At 42.4% G+C, this 22,010-nt stretch overlaps 3 protein-coding genes across 9 annotated transcripts; 2 read left to right on the forward strand and 1 right to left on the reverse strand.

Annotated features, from left to right (window-relative positions):
• Nucleotides 1-110: 110 nt before the first annotated feature.
• On the reverse strand, nt 111-14,713 carry slc25a25b (solute carrier family 25 member 25b). Of its 5 annotated transcripts, XM_030354108.1 has the most exons (12): nt 13,778-13,914; nt 12,821-12,944; nt 9,643-9,769; nt 9,340-9,427; nt 8,951-8,986; nt 8,468-8,579; nt 7,505-7,663; nt 7,141-7,293; nt 6,103-6,210; nt 4,907-5,074; nt 4,229-4,379; nt 111-3,538 (listed from the first exon to the last, which is right to left on the reverse strand). In XM_030354108.1, the coding sequence occupies exons 4-12, from the start codon at nt 9,402-9,404 to the stop codon at nt 3,354-3,356; spliced, it is 1,137 nt and encodes a 378-aa protein (XP_030209968.1). In that variant the 5' UTR covers nt 9,405-9,427; nt 9,643-9,769; nt 12,821-12,944; nt 13,778-13,914; the 3' UTR covers nt 111-3,353. The 5 variants fall into 5 exon arrangements, with proteins under 5 accessions (XP_030209968.1, XP_030209965.1, XP_030209969.1 ...); XM_030354105.1 differs by lacking the exon at nt 12,821-12,944 and having other exon boundaries at nt 13,778-14,713; XM_030354109.1 differs by lacking the exon at nt 8,951-8,986.
• A 543-nt stretch (nt 14,714-15,256) lies between these two features.
• Nucleotides 15,257-18,081, forward strand: naif1 (nuclear apoptosis inducing factor 1). 2 transcript variants are annotated; one of them, XM_030354111.1, is made up of 3 exons: nt 15,257-15,848; nt 16,018-16,086; nt 16,303-18,081. In XM_030354111.1, exons 1-3 carry the CDS (start codon nt 15,407-15,409, stop codon nt 16,896-16,898), a joined length of 1,107 nt encoding a protein of 368 aa, XP_030209971.1. In that variant the 5' UTR covers nt 15,257-15,406; the 3' UTR covers nt 16,899-18,081. The 2 variants fall into 2 exon arrangements, with proteins under 2 accessions (XP_030209971.1, XP_030209972.1); XM_030354112.1 differs by having other exon boundaries at nt 15,258-15,848; nt 16,036-16,086.
• Nucleotides 18,082-19,077: 996 nt separating this feature from the next.
• Nucleotides 19,078-21,633, forward strand: dpm2 (dolichyl-phosphate mannosyltransferase subunit 2, regulatory). Of its 2 annotated transcripts, none has more exons than XM_030354935.1 (4): nt 19,078-19,163; nt 19,444-19,533; nt 20,657-20,759; nt 20,990-21,632. In XM_030354935.1, the coding sequence occupies exons 1-4, from the start codon at nt 19,161-19,163 to the stop codon at nt 21,043-21,045; spliced, it is 252 nt and encodes an 83-aa protein (XP_030210795.1). In that variant the 5' UTR covers nt 19,078-19,160; the 3' UTR covers nt 21,046-21,632. The 2 variants fall into 2 exon arrangements, with proteins under 2 accessions (XP_030210795.1, XP_030210794.1); XM_030354934.1 differs by lacking the exon at nt 19,078-19,163 and adding an exon at nt 19,187-19,339 and having other exon boundaries at nt 20,990-21,633.
• Nucleotides 21,634-22,010: the final 377 nt, after the last annotated feature.

Here is a 22,010-nt window from a genome sequence, read left to right on the forward strand (position 1 = left end):
ACGGAAACGGACCCCTAAATGAATAATTATTCATTATTTACCAAACTTTCCACTCAATATATTGACGCCCTCAAAGGACATTGGTTATGGAGACACAAAGTTGATACCACTATGAATGCAGAACATATTTATTGAACAGAGGATTGCATACAAGCATTTATGATTTACATTCTCTCCATGGATGCATTCTACAACAAAATAATCTCAAACTCATTATTTTACTTGTCAAATACACTCCGCACCTTAAAATAATACAAATATAAATATATATTATAGATATTTCTCAAATAGATTTTGTTATAAACTACCTCACCATAAGACGTAGAACTTCCCGGTCTTCTTTCAGTGTATGCAATATATAATTTCAAGTTTTCTACAGGTGATGCAAGATAAGGCGTTACTTTGAGACAGGAGCTAGCATTACAAACAGATTGTGGATTTCTGCAGACACACTCACATCTCACAGAAGCCCTAAGTTCCATCATTGTATTTCCTGTGATCATTGTATGCATAGAACACACTATGTCAGGTTGAGGATGTGCATTGGCCTCCATAAGGTCTACCATTCGCCTTCTTCTCCAATATGCCAGCATGGTGTGACAATCATTCACGAAGAGTAAAATCAATTGACTGGACCTCAGCAATAGCTCCTTTTGAAAACTGCAAGCAAATTCAAATAAAAATGGTTGTTTGTTTTTCAAATTGTCTCATGCAATTTAAAGGAAGTCACTACTTACACAGAATAAGGTAAGGATTCTTATTGTGAATCCAAACACAATTCCTTAGTACACACGTACCAGGGTAACATGCACACTCACAATAAAATGCAACGGATCAAACGTCCTAGATCCCCAACTATGTTCATGCTGTTTTTGTCCAACAATGAGTTTCAACTTCAATTGAGATGTACCTTTGAAGGTGGCCAGGTCGACATAACTACCAACACTAAAGAAATACCTATATTAATACCTAAGTTGAGTGGAACGTTGAATATGAATGAGTAAGAATATTAAAATGTATTTGCTTAATATCTGTGTCCACAAGCATGTAGGTGCTGTTACCACCCCTGCCCTACATTCCCTAACCACACCATTAACCCCCTACCAAACACCATAGGGATAAAACGTATCACTTTAAAGCCAAAGAACACATAATTAAGGTAAGGGAAACAAGACAATTGGATTGCTTATTGCATCACAGTTTTCAGTCATGTTACACTTGTGTAGGAATAAATAAAGCAAATACACAAATAAATAACCAGAAGGTTTTCACTGGAGTAAAGCGGAATACCTTAAAGTGCATTCAGGGTCTGAAGGACTCCCCCTGACTGAGCATGGCAACCACTCAGGAAGAGCTTCGAGCTGTCCACACAGCGTTGAGATATGGATGTCAACGTGTTGGTACTTCTTAAATGTCCCTTTAACAGTACATTTGTATAATAAACACTTACACAAACTGCAGTGAAATAAAAAGGAAGGAATCAAGCATTTCCTAGCTCTTACCAGGAGTGATGGACAACGATAAACCATTTTCAATTTGTCTATTTCTGCCGGAGTAACCAACAGGGAACCACTTGATCCTGTTCGATGAATGGGTTTTCCTATTTTGCCGATATAAAGTCTCTTTACAGATCGTTTGCTTTAGATTCTGGCATCTGGCAATGTGCTCATAAACATTATAATGTATACATATAAAAAAAGTGTGACAATTATATTAGGGCTGATTGCACCGTCAGTGTTTAGACGAGCACAAAGCTCCTACAGAAAACAACCTGGAGTACAAAAGCAATTCATTCTAGATGAGTGTTTGTTTTTATCAATTCGAATAGCAGATCATATACTATATCATATAGCATATTCTGCAAGGTTCTTTTGAAATGGGTAATGAACCTCCGCTTCACTTGGCTGTATAACTCATTACAACCAAACACACTACCGTTGTCCTTGACTACCAACCCTTTCACAGGCATTTTATAGTCAGTCTTCAAGTAAGAGAACCCAATGCCCTCTATTCCAATTCACCCTGCTACCATCAGAGGACAGCACGTGGACAGCAGAGGATCGGTAACTGCACTGGTCTTTTCTAAGCTAAGGGCTATCCGGATGCTTTCTTAATAAACCATCTACAAACAAGCTTAGGATGGCAAAAAAAGAAGCCTGTACATTCGAGGAGGCTTGAGTTGATATGAACGCCATGGGAAAAAATAATGCTCAAAACCTCCAAACTGGTAAAACACAGAATGATTGTATGTGGGCCAACAGCACATTGAAGAGCAAATGAGGACGATAGAAGGAATGTCCTAACGGAGTGGAATGGTTTGTTAGTTTCAATAATCACAACACATTGAAATAGTAGCCTTTTAACCCTTTGCTTCTACACAGATTAAAATGGAATTAAATTAAAATGCTTACTTTTCTTTCAAATTAAATTTATCCTACATTTTTCTTTCACCACAAACTATGAATAATACATTCCTAATCCAATCTATGGTGCATTTCTAGAACCTAATGGATGGTCGAATACTTATGGGGCCTGCACTCATTTCCCCAGCATATCGATATGTTTTGTTTGCTTACATCCGGAAGTCTAAAGCCAGACAAGGTGCATTTGGGTAAACATTGAGATGCCTTTTGAAGACTGCCACAGAAACCTGCGGCCTGCTACAATTAAACTATTTCATTTCGCAATGTTTAACCACTCCGGGAACAGTGTGTACTGCAAAAAAAAAATCAAATTAATGCTGTGACAGTGTTGCTTGAAATATTGAACACAACTAAGTACTTGTAGTTAATTGAGTTTAAGCCTAAACAGGATTCAGAGTATGTAAATTACTCTCTCGAACTAAGCAGTAAGAGAGTAATTTCCTTAAGTTACTAATTTCATTGATTTCCAACATAAGACTTCAGCCATCTGAAAACACCCCCCCCCCCAAACCCAAACAACATATTAGTGGTTTACCATCAAGAGTCACCGACTCCAGAGTTAACCTAAAATAAGATTTTTAAAAGCACTACTGGTTTGTAATAATTAGCAATGAATAAATAATGAAGATAAATTATAACAATGACATTCTTTTTAAGGACAAGGGGAGAGCGTCTGACCAGCTCCATCACCAGTGAAGACTTTACCCTGGGCTCCTTAGTGCAACGCGTTGCACTCTTTCACTTCACCATACTCACTACTGCTCCCACTACTACTCGAGTTGCCTCTTGAAATGTTCCCTCTTCTTTGTTCCCTCCAGTCTATAACCAACCTTCAATGTTCGGCTAAAACAGAAACCTTTTATTCCCGAGACATTCAGCTCCTTTCTGAGCCCCCGACCTCCCTCCTCTTCCTCCTCCCCCTCCTCCTCCTCACCGGGACCGGACGCCCAGGTACATCTTGAGGTGTTCGTAGACCACGTAGCTGATGCTCACTGCAGGGATGACCTTCATGAAGTTGGGGGCCAGGCCCCGGTAGAGTCCCAGGGGGCCCTCCGTCCTCAGGATGTGTCTGAACAGGCCGCACATGGTCATCTGAGGGCCTCCTGCCATGGTAGCTGTGGGGAGGAGGGGAACCGTGACCACACGAGTGGGGCTCGGGAAGCCTGGTTCAAACAGTGTGGCTGTGTTGGAGCTGGCTCCCTCGGGGCCCTATATGGTGCAGCTTTTATGTTTTTTTTGTAGTCTGATTCAATGTGCACTCGTGTATATCAATAACGCGCCGTGATATACGTGTTCCACCGACGACCGCCTACTTCCGCACTATATCCCATGATGCACTACATACTACTACTGCATTCATTGACATTGGACTCAACAAATAGAGGATTAATCAAATATTTGTGCGAATGAGCCTGTTTATTGATTTCTGGCGATAAATGAGTACCCAGATTTAAAGAGGCACTCTTGTCACGAATGTTCAATCAACTTAAAATCACAAATTATCATAAAACGGGAAAATGCATCGTGCAGACACACTGAGCAGAATGGGGGAGCAAACCAAAGTGGCCCACGTTGATATAACAGACTCCCCCCTTACCCAAGCCCCCAAAAGGGCAAGAAAGACCTCCTTTCCTTGCTGATTAAGGGAGTTTGTTCTTGCCCTTTTGGGGGCTTGGGACATAAGGGTGTCATGAGACTGTAATGGTGAATAAGGGCTATGCAAATTAGAATAGATATCGGCTGAGGATATGGAAGACGCAGCCTCCCCCAGTGTGCGGGGAGGAGGGGTGAGCGACGAGGCTGACCTTGGGCCTGCATGCGGGTCCGGACCAGGGCCAGCGGGTAGCTGGCCAGCTGCCCGCAGGTGCTGGAGGTGGTGCAGCACGCCAGCAACACAAACACCCCGGGGTCGGCGCTGTCCGTGGCGTAGCTCTGCAGCCACCAGTTCTTCAGGGTCTGGGGGGGGGGGGGGGGGGGGGAGTGACGGGGGGAGAGGCAGCGGTCAAGAGTGAACTACTGGAGAGTCTGGGCGGCTCCGTGGCACACACCACTAATGCCAGGCCATTGCACTATTGGCGTTTTGTGAATGTAGTAAAACTTGTAGTAAAAACATTTATTAAAACCTACGCACCACCTGGCAGTACCCTCCTTTAAAGACTTGAAAAGGCATCAATACGGACAATTCACCCCTAGGGATGCAGTTTGGGTTCTGACATGTGGTCCTATGCTACAGGTCATTCCCTCTCTCTTTCAGTTTCTTCTCCCCTGACCATAAAGGCTTGCAAAAAGTCCAGAAAAAGATATGTAGGAAAAATAATAAAGTTAAATGGGGTTGTGCTCCCTGCTGTCATGTCCGTCCTTTGGTGATTTAACGCTCAGGCAGATAACGCAGTCGGAAATGCTTTTGGTTCTTCTTTCAAACACAGGTTAATAGTTCTCAATCATTAGTACTCAAAGCAGACATGACCTAGGGAGACACACACCTCATAGACCGCCAGGTCGATGCCGGCGTAGGGGATGATGCCCAACATGTTGGGGACGTAGCCCTTGTAGAACGCACTCATGCCTTCGTTGCGGAAGATGCGCTTGGCACAGTCCCCTATGCCCTGGTACTGCCCCGTCTTCCTCAGAGCCAGCCGGGTCTTCAGCACCTGAGAGCAGAGGAAGGAACACACTTCAGACAGAACCCGTGGCTCATATGGCTCCTGTGTCAGAATGCCTTGGACAGTCGTCCATCTAGGATAGGTCCCCCAGAGATCCAGCTATATTAGTCAGAAACAACGAGACTTATAGCTACATCCAGGGATCAGCCAGGTGTGTGTACAGGCCAAGTGTTAAAGTCCATGAATCCGTCCATCATCGAGAAAGACACGAACCCTCAACCCAAACCTCGTAATTCACATATTTAACTTATGAGAAATTAAAAGGCTTAATACACCCAAAAATCAATTTTTTTCGGTTGAAACCAAGCGTTGGTGGCCGTTTATGCGAAATTTTTGACTAAAATGTATAAAATAGTTAAACGGTGGATGGTAGTTTACTGTTCCAGATTGATATGCGCACACAACCCGGCTAGCTCTACCGGTTTGCAATTCGTACAACATCCAATGTTTTTAACGCACTACGAAAATGGGCGTTGATGTAGCGACAGTGTTTGATAAAAGAAATGCAAGTTCTACGACTCGTTAAAGATGTTTCTGATAGATTTGCATACGAGGCCCCCTTGCTTTACATCAGGTGAGCTCAGCATTCGACTTGACAATGCTTCCGCGAGAGAGTCAGTCTAGACTAAAGCCCATCTCTCGTCAATCTAGATTAAATGTTGCTTACATCACCTCTGGAGGTGGTTTTGACATCGGTTGTCTACATCCCTGGTACAACCGATCCCACCTGTTTAGACAAAAAAAAAACATTCTCTTTGCATCGCAATCTCTAAGCAGTTTAAGATCTCGATTAGATCGCGATTAGAACGCTTTTGCAAACAGAGCCAAAGCCTTGTTTTTATCTAAAACCATTTAGCTTTTTTACGGCCTCAGATCACATATTTACTGTGACGGTACTTCCAATGCTAAAACTGGGGACTACTTAATATTTACTTAAAAATAAATATAATTGTTAGTGATTACCAAGTCTCCCAGGCATGCTATCTGTTTCAAGCAGGGCCGAGCTAGGTCCTTACCTCCATGGGGTAGATGGTGCTCTGAGAGATGGCTCCAGCCAGAGACCCAGCCACCAGCCTCTCCGCGATGCCCAACGTCTCCTGGTTACTCCCGATCAAACGCTTGATCTGGAGAAAAACAGATATTCTAAGAATTGTGCCCACTTTGTGAGCCCGCCGGCAATCAGACCACCACAATACAGGCAATCCTTGCAGCATAAATTATTGAAAATAGAATGAAATGTACAAACAAGGGACTACTGAATGAAAGTACAAACAAGAGAAGCCATTCAAGGGCCATCTGGGTCTATTGAGCTTCACTCAGTGGACCAATGAGGTCTGTTCCAGTGATGTCTTCTAGTGAGACCCTTGGCAGAAAATTCTGGGCGCATGGGAAGCCTTCTAATCATTTCACCAAACTCCTCGTCTCTCACACTTTACTGTTCATTATTTGACTGAGCAATGCAGAATCTAGGGCAATGCAACAACAATGTGTGTTTCTATATTTTATTACTAGGAAAATTTGCCCTATTCTTTTTATTTAAACAATTTGTTGCAAAGCAGAGAAAGCACGAATTTCTACTGCATTTAGATAGCGCCTTTTTGTAACCAGAGGCCCCCCAAAGCGCTTTACAATGTTGCCTGACATTCACAAATCATGGACACACACACACACACACACACCGATGCCGGTGTCAGCCACACAAGGCGACAGCCAACTCGGGGCGGGTAGGGTCAGGTGCCTTGCTCAGGGAAACCTCGACACTCCACCCTAGGAGGAGCCGGGGATTGAACTAGCAACCTTCCGGTCACCAGCCTACCCGCTCTACCTCCTGAGCTACATGCCTCCCCTCCCCACTTCATGTGTGAAGTGCAACACAAAAACGAGTAGAATCACACGTCAGCGGAGCACGGCCCACAGAGCGTTACTGTAGCCTGACTATCGCTTTGCTCGCTACTTTCGAGTCAAAATAAATACTTTGCACACTGGGAGAAGAACGCATCATGGGATCGCTGGGGGGGGAGAGAGAGGGATGGTTTGCTCTGCCCTGCGCTCACCTGCTCATAAGCCATGAACTTGATGGCGGTCTCTGGAACGATCTTGATGACGTTGATGCCGTTCCCTCGCCAGAGAGACCGGACCCCGCCCTCCCGGACCATGTTGGTGAAGCCCCCCGCGATGCGCATGCTGTTGCTTTTGGAGGAGTGCACCTGGGGGGGAGGGGGTCAATAATCTTAACCTTTTTGTCTTTTGTTGTAGGTTTTTGTACAACCCAGATCTATATTCACTCTGTTATAGTTTGGTTAACAACAGGCCCAGAATTACTCAGAAATATATATTTTTTATTTTCAAGCAACCATGAACTCAAAGATATGTTTAATCAACTACTTGAGTCAGTATTTCTTTTAAAGAGGACCTCACCTGCATGAGTACTTTGAGACGATCAAGTGGGGCAGTACAGGTCCTGGAGACTGCGCCTGCTCCACCCCCGGCCACTAGGTGGCGCCACCACATTCCCGTTTGCTTCTCCTCCGCAGTGAACTCGTCAGGTACCAACAAACTCTCCCCAACATCGAAAATCTGTCAAGAAAACATTTCGACATAATTTCATGAATTCAGTTATTTGAGATTTTAATATGGTGGTGTTCGTTTTCAAAGTCAAGCGTTACATCATCCCTATCCTGGGAGAACTGTATCTGAAGCACTAGTATCAAACTATTTATAATGGCGGTGGCAAAAATGACTTCTCAAAATATCACCCACATTCCTGCATTTGTGAGGAATGTGCATGTTGTATATTTCCACCCAGCAATAGATTATGAGGTTGACATCAATTAGTTCATCAAGCCTCGGAATTGCAATGATTTGGGTAGAGATATGGAAAACCCAAATGGTCCAAGATGTGAAATTAAGGAGCAGTCTTGGCAGTGCACCACACCGTGATTATGTGTGATGGGTTCTTCTAATACTTAATAATAGTATTTTCTCATTCATCGGTATTATGACAGCTCCCTTTCAAACAGACGGAGGACCTGAATATAGACTGCAATCTCTCAAGTCTTGTGTAACCAGTAAATGCTGGTTATGTATAAGTTGGGAGTGGATGTGGCCGGAAAAACCCCTAGCCTAACATGGAACTGGAAGTAGGTTGTGAAACAAGAAAACAAGTCAAAAGAGTTATAGTATTACAAATATTAGTCATTTTGACCTAAATAATTACACAGAAGGCAATTCATTCCTTCCAGATAAAGGCAGGGCATAAAATTCCATAAATAATGGGAAATTTTTTTCTTGACAGAATCGACGAACGAATCAATGATTTAAAAGCGGCCATTGACTTGACAGAGCGCGTCATGGAGGTTCAGCCATAACCCCTGAGCGTACCGTGGAGTGCTTCCAGTAGAGGATGATCTCAGGGATGTTGTCTGCGGGGTGTAGGAGGTGGTAGTCCCGCCACTCGTTCCAGTCGATGGTCATCGTGCCGTTCTTATCCATGCTACAGGAGGGAAACATTTAAATTAAAAAGAAGAAAGACAGAAAGAGTGCCGTCCAAGTTTTGTCTATTTTGGTAATGCAGAGTTGCCTCGTTCAACCGCGGGTTCAAACTGAACTCAGACAAAATCCCATCGTGCTTATAGATCCATGCACTTGTGCAACTGAATGAATTAAGACGTCTGTGCTTTTGAGTGGCGTTAACGCATTAGTAATGCCAATTCGCCCGGAAAGAAATCAAACACGACTCGTCTCAGCATGTCGGATTATCGAGTCAAAAAGAAAAAAAATGATGATGCGTTCTATTAGATCGCAGATAAATGGATGGCGTTTGAGTCAGGCGGGAGCAGGCAGACTATGGAGACCACTACTTACTACATGATAGGAGCACAGACATGACCCTTCCTTATTCTGACACCGGCGACAAGAAGAGAAGGGAGAAGAACGAAGAGATAAGACATACACAGACAGACAGTTTGAGTTTGAGAAGACTGAAAGTAAGGGACACCACACAAACAACAGACATAGTGACAGATGCTCCACGTTAAACAATCTGTAAACCCCACAGTCCACATGGTCTGTTGAACACAGGTGTTACCACTGTTCAGCGGGCTACATGATCTGTAAACTCGCAGGTGTGAACCAATGGATTAAGACATGGTTCCCAGGCCTTTTGAGATCAGGAGATTAAGTTGGTTGTTTCATTCAAAAGTAGGCGTTGTTAGTTAAGGGGGTGTTGTGAACGGAACGGGCAGCAGCTCCACCTTTTGAGGATCTTCTCTGCCTGTTGCTCCGAGATGTTCACTCCAAGGTCACGAAGGGACTGCATGATCTCCTGTGAGTCGATGCGACCTGTGACAAAAACATTATTGTAGAATATCATCTATTTTTGGCCCACGGGGCATATTTCCCTGCACATGCAGAGGGTCAGCAAAACAGTATGGAGTGGAATTAAATAGTTAAAGGTGCAGTGTGTAGGATTTAGTGGCATCTAGTGGTGAGGTTGCAGATTGCAACCAACTGAAGAAGTTGGATTATATAATTTAGATGAGAGCGCTTGGGCTTACCATCATTCTTCTTGTCGAGGCTTTTGAAAACCAATCGGAGCTTCTTCTCATGGTCCCTGAGATAGTGCACAAACTCCCCAAAGTCCAACTGTCCGTCCAGGTCCTTATCTCCTGCTTTCACTATTTTCTGAAAAGAAGGTAAAAAATTTCAACTGGGATACATTTAAACTGCAGAGGAGATGGCGTTTGACACCCATACATTTTCACCCTGGTGGAGTCTCATACTGACCTAAGAATAAACACGGAAAATCCAGCCTAACCTTTTATATTCCAACTGTGTTGGAGAAAAGAAAGGTAAAACTAATGTATAACTAGACTATAAAATGGAGTTATAAGTAACAAACAACAGCAGCACCTCCTTATGATCCCTCAGCACTTCCTTGTTTAAGATCCCTGATTACCAAATATTTTGGGTGCAAACCATCACGTGTTGTGTTACTGGGTAATCGTCCTGTGTGAAAATATATTTCACAGAACGCTCAACGTCCTTAACGGCAGAGGCCCAATCATGTTTTTCTCGTCTTGCGCTTGTTTGTAAAGATAATATTATGGGGGATAATGTTGCCTTTTTAGGGAAATTTGAGCGATACAAGAAATTCTTAACAGAAGTGAGGGATTGTGTCAAATGTTCCCCAGAAAGAAAGAAAAAGCGCTGTAAACACATGAAGCCGATTGGCGGAAGGTTCCACCATCTGTGTTTTGTTGACTCAGCCATCCACTCGGCGTGCATTGTAGCATACATCAGACAGACTGATAGCCCACGTTCGGCCAATATAGGCAGGCAAAACCATTTCTAAAAAGGCAAATGCAAAGTGCATAGGCTTTTGAGTTATCTCTGGAAACGGAGATGGCGTCACTTGTAGAATTATCTCCAGACCTGGAACAACAGAGCATAGAGGTCAAGGAGGATTCAGCTAGACCGCCAAATGAAATATCGAGGTTGTGAGGGAGTGTTGATGACAAAGAAGGAGTGTTGATGACAAAAAGAAAAGACTTTGAGATGCCACATGATAGTCAACCACATACCCCAGTTGCAGCAATGACAGATTCTGACAAATGTTTAACCAGATGAACAGAGCACAAGAGCTTTACAGAAGTAAAGTTCATCATGAGGATGGGTGTGACTGAATGGAGCGATAAAGCAAACTCGCAAACTTACTAATATGTTTTCATGCATGCACGTCGATGTTGTTAGCATTTTTGTCACCCTTTTTACCACTACAGCATTCCATGCTTCGGAAGAATGTATATATGGCCATTACATAAGTAAAGCAAATACTAATGACAAATGAGTACTTTAAAACACTATCTTTTATCTTTGGTCCCATGATAACATGGCCATAATACCTGACAAACATCAAAACTGGTTCACCAATAAAATCCTACCTGTTTGAAGTCCAAAGGGGCGGCCACCATAATTAAAACTGTGGCCCTCTTTGAAGGAACCTTCGCCTCTTCATTACTTAAAGAGTCTGTGGTTTCCTCTTGGGGACTACCAGTTTCCTGCCTGTGGTTTCCAGTGGCCTCAGCCTTTCCGTCTTCAGGGAGCTCACTTCCATCAGTGTCACAGTCTGTCCTACCAAAGAATCTCTGCCACAGAAAGTCCATGATGCCCTGCAGCATCTCCAGACCACAGCCCACCGTAGCGTTAGCAATAACTGGCCCGTCGTTATGAACTCAGAAAGCACTGTGAATAAACAGTCAGCCGAGGACAACCGAGAGAGAGAGAGACGCCAGAAACAATGCGACTTCTCCCTGAGCGTCTGTCTCAGGAGAGAGAGTCAGCTCCTCAGCCTCTCTTGTCCTGTCTCACACTGAAGAGGGACCACAGATGTCCCTGACGGTCTGGGCAGGCAAGTATTCCAGAGTGACTTTAATTGAGAGTTACGCAAATGCAAACCTAGAATGCATCTCCATAATAATAATAATAAATAAGGATCATATACTGTAATTCTGGAATCAGACAGCAGAATGGGTCTATCACATGCCGGAGTAATGCAGCAAAAAATAGCCCAGGGAAAACTGCATCCTCACTGCAGCCTTGCTTCGACCAATCACAACCGCCCATACTGGCAGGTCAGGATGTAGATCCCGGATTCAACTCACCCCAGCCAATGGGAGCAAAGATAGCTGTGCATGATTAATCTTCACGTCATTCTGTAGGTACTGTGCGTGTGTGTGGGGTGGGGGGCGATGCACAGGGATTCCCTTCCGTCATTCCTGTTCCACAGCATCCAATCTGCTGAATGACGTCTGATTCGCTCCTCCTCCTCCTACCCTCCCCCTCCGTGCTATTCTCTCCATCATCATCCTTCACGATGGCCCAGAGTATTGAGCATCCATCGGGTAACACCGTTTAACAAACACAATTTGCCGACGCCTACTTCCTAATTATGATATCACAATCATTTTAAGCTCCATTGCTTAGTACAATTAAATCTAATTGTTGGTCTGTGACTTCTAAGCAGACAGTGTGACTCAGCAGACAGCTAAGCCCCCCCCTGCAACGCATTACCTCCAATTGTCCTCTGTTAAGGAGGTGCATGTATTTTCTATTAGAAATGCCTTGGGGTGAAACATATAGTTCCAGTCAGGAGAGGCACCCAAGGATAGACATTTTTGAAAGAGAAAGCGAGATACACTAATAAGCCAATGTACCAAGAAAAGAAAGCCATTACGATAATCACCCCTGTGGGGATTTGTTCAGAATGACGACATGAGGATAAGTTAATCCTTGAAAATGGACTAGTGAGTCTGTCTGCCTCTCCGTCTGTCTGTCTGATTCATACAGGCTGACACTCCTTTATATCTTTTTCAGTTAACCAGTAAAATACACAAGTTAACGGCGTGCAAACTGATTTGAAATCCATTGCTGGCTTTGTCTTACAGCCAAGCCATTTTTATTTTATAATCGGAGACAGAAGGATGACATGTTAGTATTTATCCCATTGCCTATTCATCTTATTACCATACAACACATCCTAAAACATCACCTCAACCTTTACTTGGCTTCAACATTGGAGGTTGTGGGCTCAAAATCGGCCCATTTCAATGTGCTACTGAGAAACATCGTTCTACTTTGCCCCACACAGGGTACAAGGAACGTGGTATGTGGTAGCCCTTTGGCCAACACAGGTCAACAGTGATGTCATGTGATGTGAAGTGATATATTGCAGACCTGCCATTTATCTGTCCGCAAGCTCTGCGTCTTTGAGCCGTGCACGTTCCTCCGCTTCTCCCCGCGGGGCAGCGTGAGTAACGTCTAGCCGCAGAACATGCCTCTCCACGAGCAGGTGATCCCCCTGGAAGGGCAAAGATGGAGGATGCACATATGCCGGTGGGCACAATGTTGTGGAGCACCTCCCAGACTCTTACCTCGTTGACCCTACCAACGCTGCTCCCGTACCTAAACTCTAAGACAGAGTGAAATGGCATGCAGGGCTCATCTTGCTACGCCTATGTCGAAATACAGCAGGACGTTGAGGGAGAGATGTGATCGGGTTTCTTCAGGTTTTAATAAGTAAAGGAGTATTCACATAAAGAAGTAAACAAGGCCCCCCAACAATGTTGTTGGATGGGACTGTTTTTGCAATGGATATTTACGGTAACTGCAGTGTTCAGTGAAATAATATATATTTAAAACGAATAAATTGATCTTTACTACTTTCTTACTGTATAAACCAAATGTAGCATATTTAACATGACGGTACACCTAGTCCACTCCATAACACATGATTAACACAATATATATATATTTCGCTTACCAGTTTCAGTCTTAAACCTAACCTTCTTATAACCTAATATCTAAATAGTACATTTAGCAACGGTTACTGCTCCCATCCATCCCCTATTGGTCTAACACAGAAATCTGGAACCCTGAATTTACATATGCAAACAATAAGCAATGTTTTAACAAGCACTGCATATACATTGAAAGTAAATACATTTCTTTCAAAAGTATATGCAGTGCATGTTAAAACATTATAAATCGTAAAATATGCCAACTTGTCAACCAGAAGAAAATACAGAATTGTGTGTTGCAAAAGTAACAATTTAAAATACCCTCCACACAGGCGATACATTTGAGTTTCACATACATGATGATGGATGTCGCCGATTATACTGACACACGTACCATGAGTTCATGCTCCGTGCGATGCACTCCCAGCTTCTTCAGGCCGATTGACAGGTCGTTGACACATATTCCACCGTCTCCGTTGACGTCCAGGATTTGGAACAGCACCTTTAACCTGTGGTCCTGCTCGGGCCCGCCGCAAAGCTCACATGGATGTGGGAGTAACGAGTGGAATTGTTCGGTGTCATCAGCAGACACAAAAGACTGGCCGGGCGGTAGGTGGTTTGTTGGGGAAGTGCAATCATGTTCCTCGGCATGCCTGTCTCCCCCGCCCGGTTTGGCTCCTCGGTGAGACTCGGAGGAATCGCACTGGCAGAAGACCCCGTTCAACAGTGGAGAAATTAAAGAGCCTTTCTGGTGCATTATTGGGATTAAATACTTTCCCTTCTTAAGCCACACAACTGGGGATCGAATCCAATATATTGAATGATTTAAGAAGTCTCTACATGCTTTAATTTGAATGAGCCGGTAACACGAAGCGCGTCGACGTGTGATAGGGTATATAGGCGGACGGAGCTACTGTTGAATGGTCAGCTGCCGCTTCCACAACGCATGAACTAATAGTTCGACGTGTAAAACCACGTCGTTTCTGAGTTGAAACGTTTGTCTCGGTTTATACCTTAACGTAGGTACTAATATCCAGATGAAAACGTGGCATCAAGCCTCCTCCGTAACGCGGACGACTAGCTAGCCGAACAGGTAATGTACCCCTAACGTTTCTAATGCGATAAATAAGGGATTAACCATCGTCCCGTGTCGAAAGTAAAAACTCACTCAAAGACCGCGGATAAACAATACAATGGCAGCTGCTGTCGAATTACCACTGTTAGTGTCAAAGATTCCGTGCCGGTTAGTCAGAGACACATCATCCAACCCCTACATACACACTTTGACTTTTCCATTCACTAACCCACGTTACGTCGGACGCCGGTGTCGTGGTCGCAGATCTCGTGGTACATCGCGATAACTGGAAGATTCAGGCTGGACTAGGATACTGAGGATATATATCTATATAGATATATAGATATATAATTCTTAATCCTTAAACGTATGCGTGCTGTTTAATAGGTTTTCTCAAAAGTTTTATGTATTCAAATTTCCTTTGACAAATAATTACAAATAAATAAGTAAACAGCATAGCAGAATAGAGTTGAATACTACCAAGTAACACCATTTTTATTTTTCTAAGAAATCACTACAGATATGGTACATGACGATAGAGCCTGCTTTAATATAAGTAAACAATGAGTGCCCTTTCGTAACTTGATACATTACAGCCATACAAATGGGCCTAATACCATACATATTATGCCTAGACTACTTTGGATACCCTAAACCGTGTGGGGGAAGTTGGCGGGCGTCTGCGTTTCCATAGTTTGCATGGTGTGCCGATGACAGCCATTTGCTACAGCCAATCAGAGTAGAAAACATGTAGCAAGTACCGGCCGTTCCACCAATGGCATATCAGGAGGCGGGCCAAAAAGCACAGTTAACGTAGGCTATACGGCTAGTAGGAAGAAGAAGCCGATTCTGGAAGCCATTACGTTGCGCACATCAATTGAGTAAATCCTACTATTTTTGCGTACAATACGCACAATTATCTTTCCAAAATATCGAATTTGTTTAATTATGGCATCGCTTGCGAAAAAGAGAAAAATGAATTTTTCGGAGCGGGAGGTAGAGATTATTGTAGAGGAAATAGAGAAACAAAAGCATACACTCGTTAACCATTTCAATGCTGGAGTCACCCACATTGCAAAGAATAACGCATGGGTGGAAATTCTTAAAAAGGTAAACGCCGTAACCACCTGTCCAAGAGAGTTGGCTGAGGTTAAAAAGAAATGGTCCGATATGAAGACTGAAGTTCGGCGAAAAGTGGCCCAGGCCAGATCTGCTATTGAGGGGACCTCGGCCGAATGCACGCCTATTCCTGTTATTCTCACGGCTATGCAGCAGAGAATTTGTAACCTCTTGGGAGAAGCGACTATTATAAATTTGCCAGCAGGGGACTCGGATGCTGAAATAACTTTACCTGTCACAATGAGTACCGCAACCGTCACATTAACAGAGAGTAAGTAACCTTTTACTCCATCTTTAAGCAATATTGATAATTATAGATTATAATAGAGTAACTGGTAGATGCCTGAATAGCCAAGTGTATAAGAGTATATTTAGAGCATGTCTTTCATCTGAGTCTTATTAGATAATTAGAATCCATCATGATCCAAGTTGTTTTATAGCTTTGTCTTCCTATGCAGCTCTTCCAGTTGGTGCAGGGACAGTTTGTGATGAATCAAAATCACTGACGGGTAAGTTAGTTTTTAGTTTTTTTTTAATTGGATTTTATTCTCCACTATCCCACACTGTTATGACTATGTGACGTTCAGGAAATATTTTTATGACTGATGATTAATGCTAATACCAACATAGGAAGCCATTTCATGACACTTTTCACACACTGTCTTGTTGATCCGTACCCTCACCTAGTTGTTGTGGTTTCTGATGTTGTTGTTGCGCGACGGCAGAGACCACCTACCACACGCTGGAGGAGGCCGGCGTGGTGGAGTACTGCACCACCATCGTGGGCGAGCCCGACCCCACCGTGGTGACGGCGGTGGAGAACCCGGTGGAGATGCTGTCCCCCTCCTCCCCCCCGCTCCCCCAGGGACAGGCCAAGCCCCAGGAGCTGAAGAGCCGCATCGCCCTCAACTCGGCCCGCCTGCTGCAGGAGCAGAGGGTCACCAACGTCCACATCCGGCAGATCGCCCAGCACATGGAGGGCCAGAACGAGCTGCTGCAGATGATGCGGCGCTCCCAGGAGGCCCAGGCCTACGCCCAAGAGCGGCAGGCCCAGGCCCTGGAGGGCACCCAGGCAGCCCTGCTGGCCCTGGTGCAGATGCTCCGGCCCGCGCTCAAGGACCTGCGGAAGTTCCTGCAGCAGAGTGGGACTGAGGCGGCACACTCCAGTGGCGCAGCAACCACCGGCGCAACAACAACGACGACGACGACGACGACAACAGCTGCTGCTGCTGCTGCTGCTGCTGCCGAGGGCTCAGGAGCTGAAGAGCAGCCAAGGCCCAAAAGCCCTGTCCCACCAGAGCCAACAGAAGAGACACAGTAGACTGTGTGTGTGTGTGTGTGTGTGTGTGTGTGTGTGTGTGTGTGTGTGTGTGTGTGTGTGTGTGTGTGTGTGTGTGTGTGTGTGTGTGTGTGTGTGTGTGTGTGTGTGTTAGTAGGTATAGAGAGACTGGGTGGGGGTTTGAGGTTACTGCCTTCCCTTGGAACACCTGAGAAAAAAATCTGAGATATGTCCGTCAGCGCATACACCTTATTTTTTACTTTTGTTTTGTATAAAAACCCACAAAATAACTTTTATATTGAGATCTCTCTGTAGCATTGGATTTGTGTCAGAAGTATCAAAAACAGAAGAGTAACGGTCAAGTATAACAAACCTTTCTTTGATGAATAGAATGCTAAGTGTCAAGAGCGAATCGTTCATTTAAATAAGATAACTCTGAAGTTGTGTTGTACAATTATCCTTGAATTACCCTTCCCAGATGTGAATGATTGTGTAAATCATTACTCTGAAAACAGTGAAAGTAACAGGGACATTTCAATTAAGAAATTGAAGACATAATATTATGATTGATTTCATGTCAGTGTTATTGAAGAAAGTGAAGCTGTAAGTGACAAGCAGAGTCGCATCTCCAATTTTAAAAAGTTAATAATCAATATATCATAGTTCCCACTGTCCTGTCGGATCACATCAAAGGAACTTCCTTTACCCGTCAACCTGCTTCTACAAACCATGTGCCTGTATCTATAATTGCAAAATATGTTTTGCTTGATTTAGAAACATATGTGATGTTGTTGATAAAGACTGATACAATAACTTACAGAGAAATTACTTGGCAAGCAGGATCTATTCAAAATGAGATTATTAAAAGTCTGTCCTCTAATAGAAACATTTGTTTTTTAAGTCAAGTCTAGCATTGTGGATTATTGAAATGTTAAAATGATCCATAAAAATTGAATTAATGAGTTGAGGGAATTTTAGAGCGATCACACTGAATGTATAAAGTATCTGTTATATTTTATAGATAATCATTGAGGTTGCTTCTCAATGATTGGTCATTTTTAAAGTAAGTAGATTTATGTACTGAGGATTTGGATGTGCCTTTTCTTAAATAGGGCAGGCTTTTTTAACACGTGAATATAATAATCATAACCTGACCATACAATATTATTGAATTTTCTTTTTTTTAACAAATAAAAATAAAATAAAAGATAAATTGTTTCTTTCATCTTTTCGTCGTAGTAGTAATTCTTGAAGTGGAAATCAAGGCAGTTTGACAGGTTTGATCAGATGATAGAATATATGGTTTATTCCAGGATGTAATACAGCAAGGTACGTAGGTTGAATAATCTTTAGTGTAGGTGGGTGAGGAGCAGTCTCCAGACGTGTGCCTTGGCTGTCGACCCCCTCTTCTCACCGAACCAAAGGTTCGGGCGAGTATTAAACATTAATAAAAGTGAAAAACACAATAACAGAAGCAGTCTCTCCCTTGATAAGGTATATGATCCTGGCTATGTCCCAGACGGCCTGGTTGGTTCGTCCTTGTAGGGGCATAAACAAATGGAGGATTGTTGGAAATAACACCTTGTATCAGTTGGAGAGGCAACTCAGAATAGTGAAAACAGAGAGACACTAAAGACCAACATTCTACATTTCTCTCATGATCATATTAAACATAGTTAAAAAATCACCTTTAAAAGATAATTTAGTGTATCTATGGTAAACAAAATAATTATTCCGTTTTCAAAGTATAATTTGCCTGTATACATATATCTATATATATCTTCATATAAGATAATTAGGGCAAGCTGACATAATAATACTGTTACAATTATTAATTGCAATTATTGACACATTTTTATGTATCTGTAAATTGTCATGTGAATAAGATGGCTATAAAACATAATTATAACATAAGAATGCATTAAATCTTGAACAGTCAGCCAATGGGGAAGATTATCATACAACTTTTTTCTATTAGAATGAGAAAAAAAGTCCCTTTCCACAAAAATACTGCATACAAAGGCTGCCACATGTAATGCTAATATTCAACCATATGTTTAGTCTTTATATTGTGATGGTACGGTCTAATTGTTTATAACGAAGAGGAGAGCATTTTGGAAGAAAGTACGAGTTTGATGTCGAGTATGTTTTTTTGAGCCAAAGATATTGTGTAGTAGAATAGGTCTTGGACTTTATATTCATTTTTAAGTCAACCTGTTGGGGGCAGTGTAGTTGCGTTTGTAAATGATAAGGAAGGTATAGAAGAAGAAATAATAACATCCGTAATAATACTAGCTTTATCAAATGGTAAGACATTTAAGTCATGAAATCACCTTTTGCTCAATGAAAATATAACTGTTCGTACCCAAAATTTATATTTACTGTCCGGCGGATGTGTGAATTCATAATGAGTCGTTATGTGGTTGACTCATCACCGTAATAGTGCAACGTGTCTGGCTAAGCTGGTTAAGCTTCTAGGAAACGTTAGTTAAAGTGGTTTACTTGTTGCATGTCAACCATGTATATTTTTTCGTTTTCCCCTAAATCATTCGCAGTCCAAATAATACGAATTTGTTGTGTCTTTTAGGCTACAGTGACGGACAAAGCAGTCGGTGCGAGCCTAGTTGGCTTCAGCCTTCTGTTGTTTACATATTACTCTATTTGGGTAATTGTACTGGTAGGTCGCATTTCTTTTTCTAGAATCGTAACTTACACTTAACTTAGATTCTACAAGCTTCGTGAATCGATAACTATCGTAAGTAAGTTAGTAAGTCACATTATTTATGTTACTAATAATCTGCCCTATAGGATGTCTAGGTTAACATTTAAGAAAAGTGCCAAAAATGTACACAAAAGGACAGCCGAGCAGAGTCGTTAAAAAAAGGAATAGGAAAGAGGAAGCTCATGTCTGAAAGATAGGAAGAGAAACAATTCAGACCAAGAATTGTCCACTAGAAACATATGTAATATATTTATGTGACTTGAAGAGGTATTCATTTTTCCCACTAGATCAGTGAGATCCTTTAGGAAGAGAGGACTGAAAGAGTGCTGAATTTATGGACATGTAGTGCTGGTTGAAGGCAATAGTGTTTCTCCTGCTGAGGGCAGCAGGAGAAACACTATTGCTAGTAGTGGCAAACCGTGCTTTAAGAGTAGATTAGGTTCGACAAATAATCAGCTCTAGCCCTTAACCATGTTGCCCAAAGTAGATAAGAAATATTTTAGTTTCAGAATGTGAGCAGTCTGCACCGAGCAGCTGTGACTTTTCATATTGCAAATTAACTTGGTCTCTCTCACGCCATGGCTGACTTCATCCATGGCCAATCCCATCTCTTCATCTTGGTCCCTCCCTCTCACCTTTGTTTCCTTTATCCACGATGTGAACGTTTATCTCTAAAAAAAACTTGCACTACATCCATTGTCTCATTGAATGTATGCTTGGTAAATTGCTGCCTGTATCTTCCCATGATCATTTGATTTGATATTGAATGGCCATAGTAAAAAGAATGGCTGTTGCAAGAACAAAACCTCTCTTTTGAAAGACCAGAACTAATGTTACAAAAATCGTGTTACCTGACTTTCCTATGATTTTAGTTACAAAGATTAAATCATACATGTATTAATTTGGTTTACCCATAAAATGCCATCAGCCCTATTAGTGGTCAACAGGACCAATATCTTGGGAACTTTTTTTTTAACCTTTTGATGGCAGCCAACTTGCAAACAGCACAGCACATTAATGAGTCACGACAAGTGACTTAAATAAACATGATATTCTAACAATACCACTTTGGTTCCAGCCCTTTGTAGATGCGGATCATGTGCTGCACCAGTATTTCCTGCCCCGGGAGTACACAGTCATTCTACCTGGCGTTGCAGCTCTAGTAGTTCTGCTCTGTATAGGTAAGTGCATTAACATTTTACATTTCACTTCAAACTTACTTTACATTGTAATCTCTGGATAGGTTGACTTTGATTTAAGATTTAAATCAATCCAACCATGTCAATTGCAAACCTTACATTTTTTCCCAAATATACGCCCTCAAGAGAAAGTTTGTAAAATATATTTTTTGGTGTGATCATTAGAATGGCATCGTCCTTCTTTTTAACTTCTTACCACCTTTTGTCAAAAGGGGCCTTTGTCGGGGCTGTCATGCTGAAGAATCGCAAGCCGAAGAAAGTGGACTAGAGGCGGAACCGCAGAACCTGGGCGGAACATTGGACTAGTTGCCTCGTCTACCGCAGCGCTCTGTCAGACCCTCGTCTGCTATAGCCACGTTCATTCCGGTTGTCATTCAGGAACACCCCCGCAGCGTCTGCGCTTTACATGGACATGTTTCATGTGTGTTGGACTCTATGCTCAAACACATGTTGAATATGAATTTGGGGTGAATTTTGGGGTTTTGGGATCCTTTGATTCAACACCTGGGATTCTGTGATGCCTTAGGAGGTTGTCTTGAACTCATGATAGGTTAGTTGCGATGATATATTTATGGAAGATGTATAGTAAACGGTATCTGACTGTGAGCTAGACCTAGTCAGTCATTTCCAATTGCAAGCCACAATAACCAGCCTAAATATCAGAATTATTTATTGAGCTGAATTCAGGCAAATTCACAACAGGTTAGGACATTTGAAAAGGCCCAGGGGTAAAGAGATTTATATAAAATTGTTTTTTTCGTTTTCCTAACCGTAAGTTCAGACTCATTTTAACCTAAGGCCGAATGTATTTGATTCTACATGTAAAATAAAATATTGAAAAATATTTTTTGACAATTAGCATTAATGTTTTTTTTTCCTATCGATGTACAATCATGGGTTTCCAAACCACTGGAAACATGAGGATCAAGTTAGTGTACAGGGTACTGATGTGTTGATTGTTGTGATAAAATGAGGACTGGCTACTGCACAAACAAACAGAGGTAATAACTTAACTAATGTAGACATGTGTTCACTTGGGTCGATGATATATATTGATTTTCCAGTTCAGAAGAGGAAGTTCCATTATGCCTATTCAGTTTTGTAACCACATACACTATAATCCTAATGCTGTCCCGTATGGTAGAGCGAGTCATTACTAGAATATATGGACATGCGGTCATGCAAGACCCTCTGCATATAATCCTCCAAATGGCATACATAGCCTTTATATTT

The sequence above is a fragment of the Gadus morhua genome, chromosome 4, assembly GCF_902167405.1.
Source record: "Gadus morhua chromosome 4, gadMor3.0, whole genome shotgun sequence".
Classification (NCBI taxonomy): Eukaryota; Metazoa; Chordata; class Actinopteri; order Gadiformes; family Gadidae; genus Gadus; species Gadus morhua.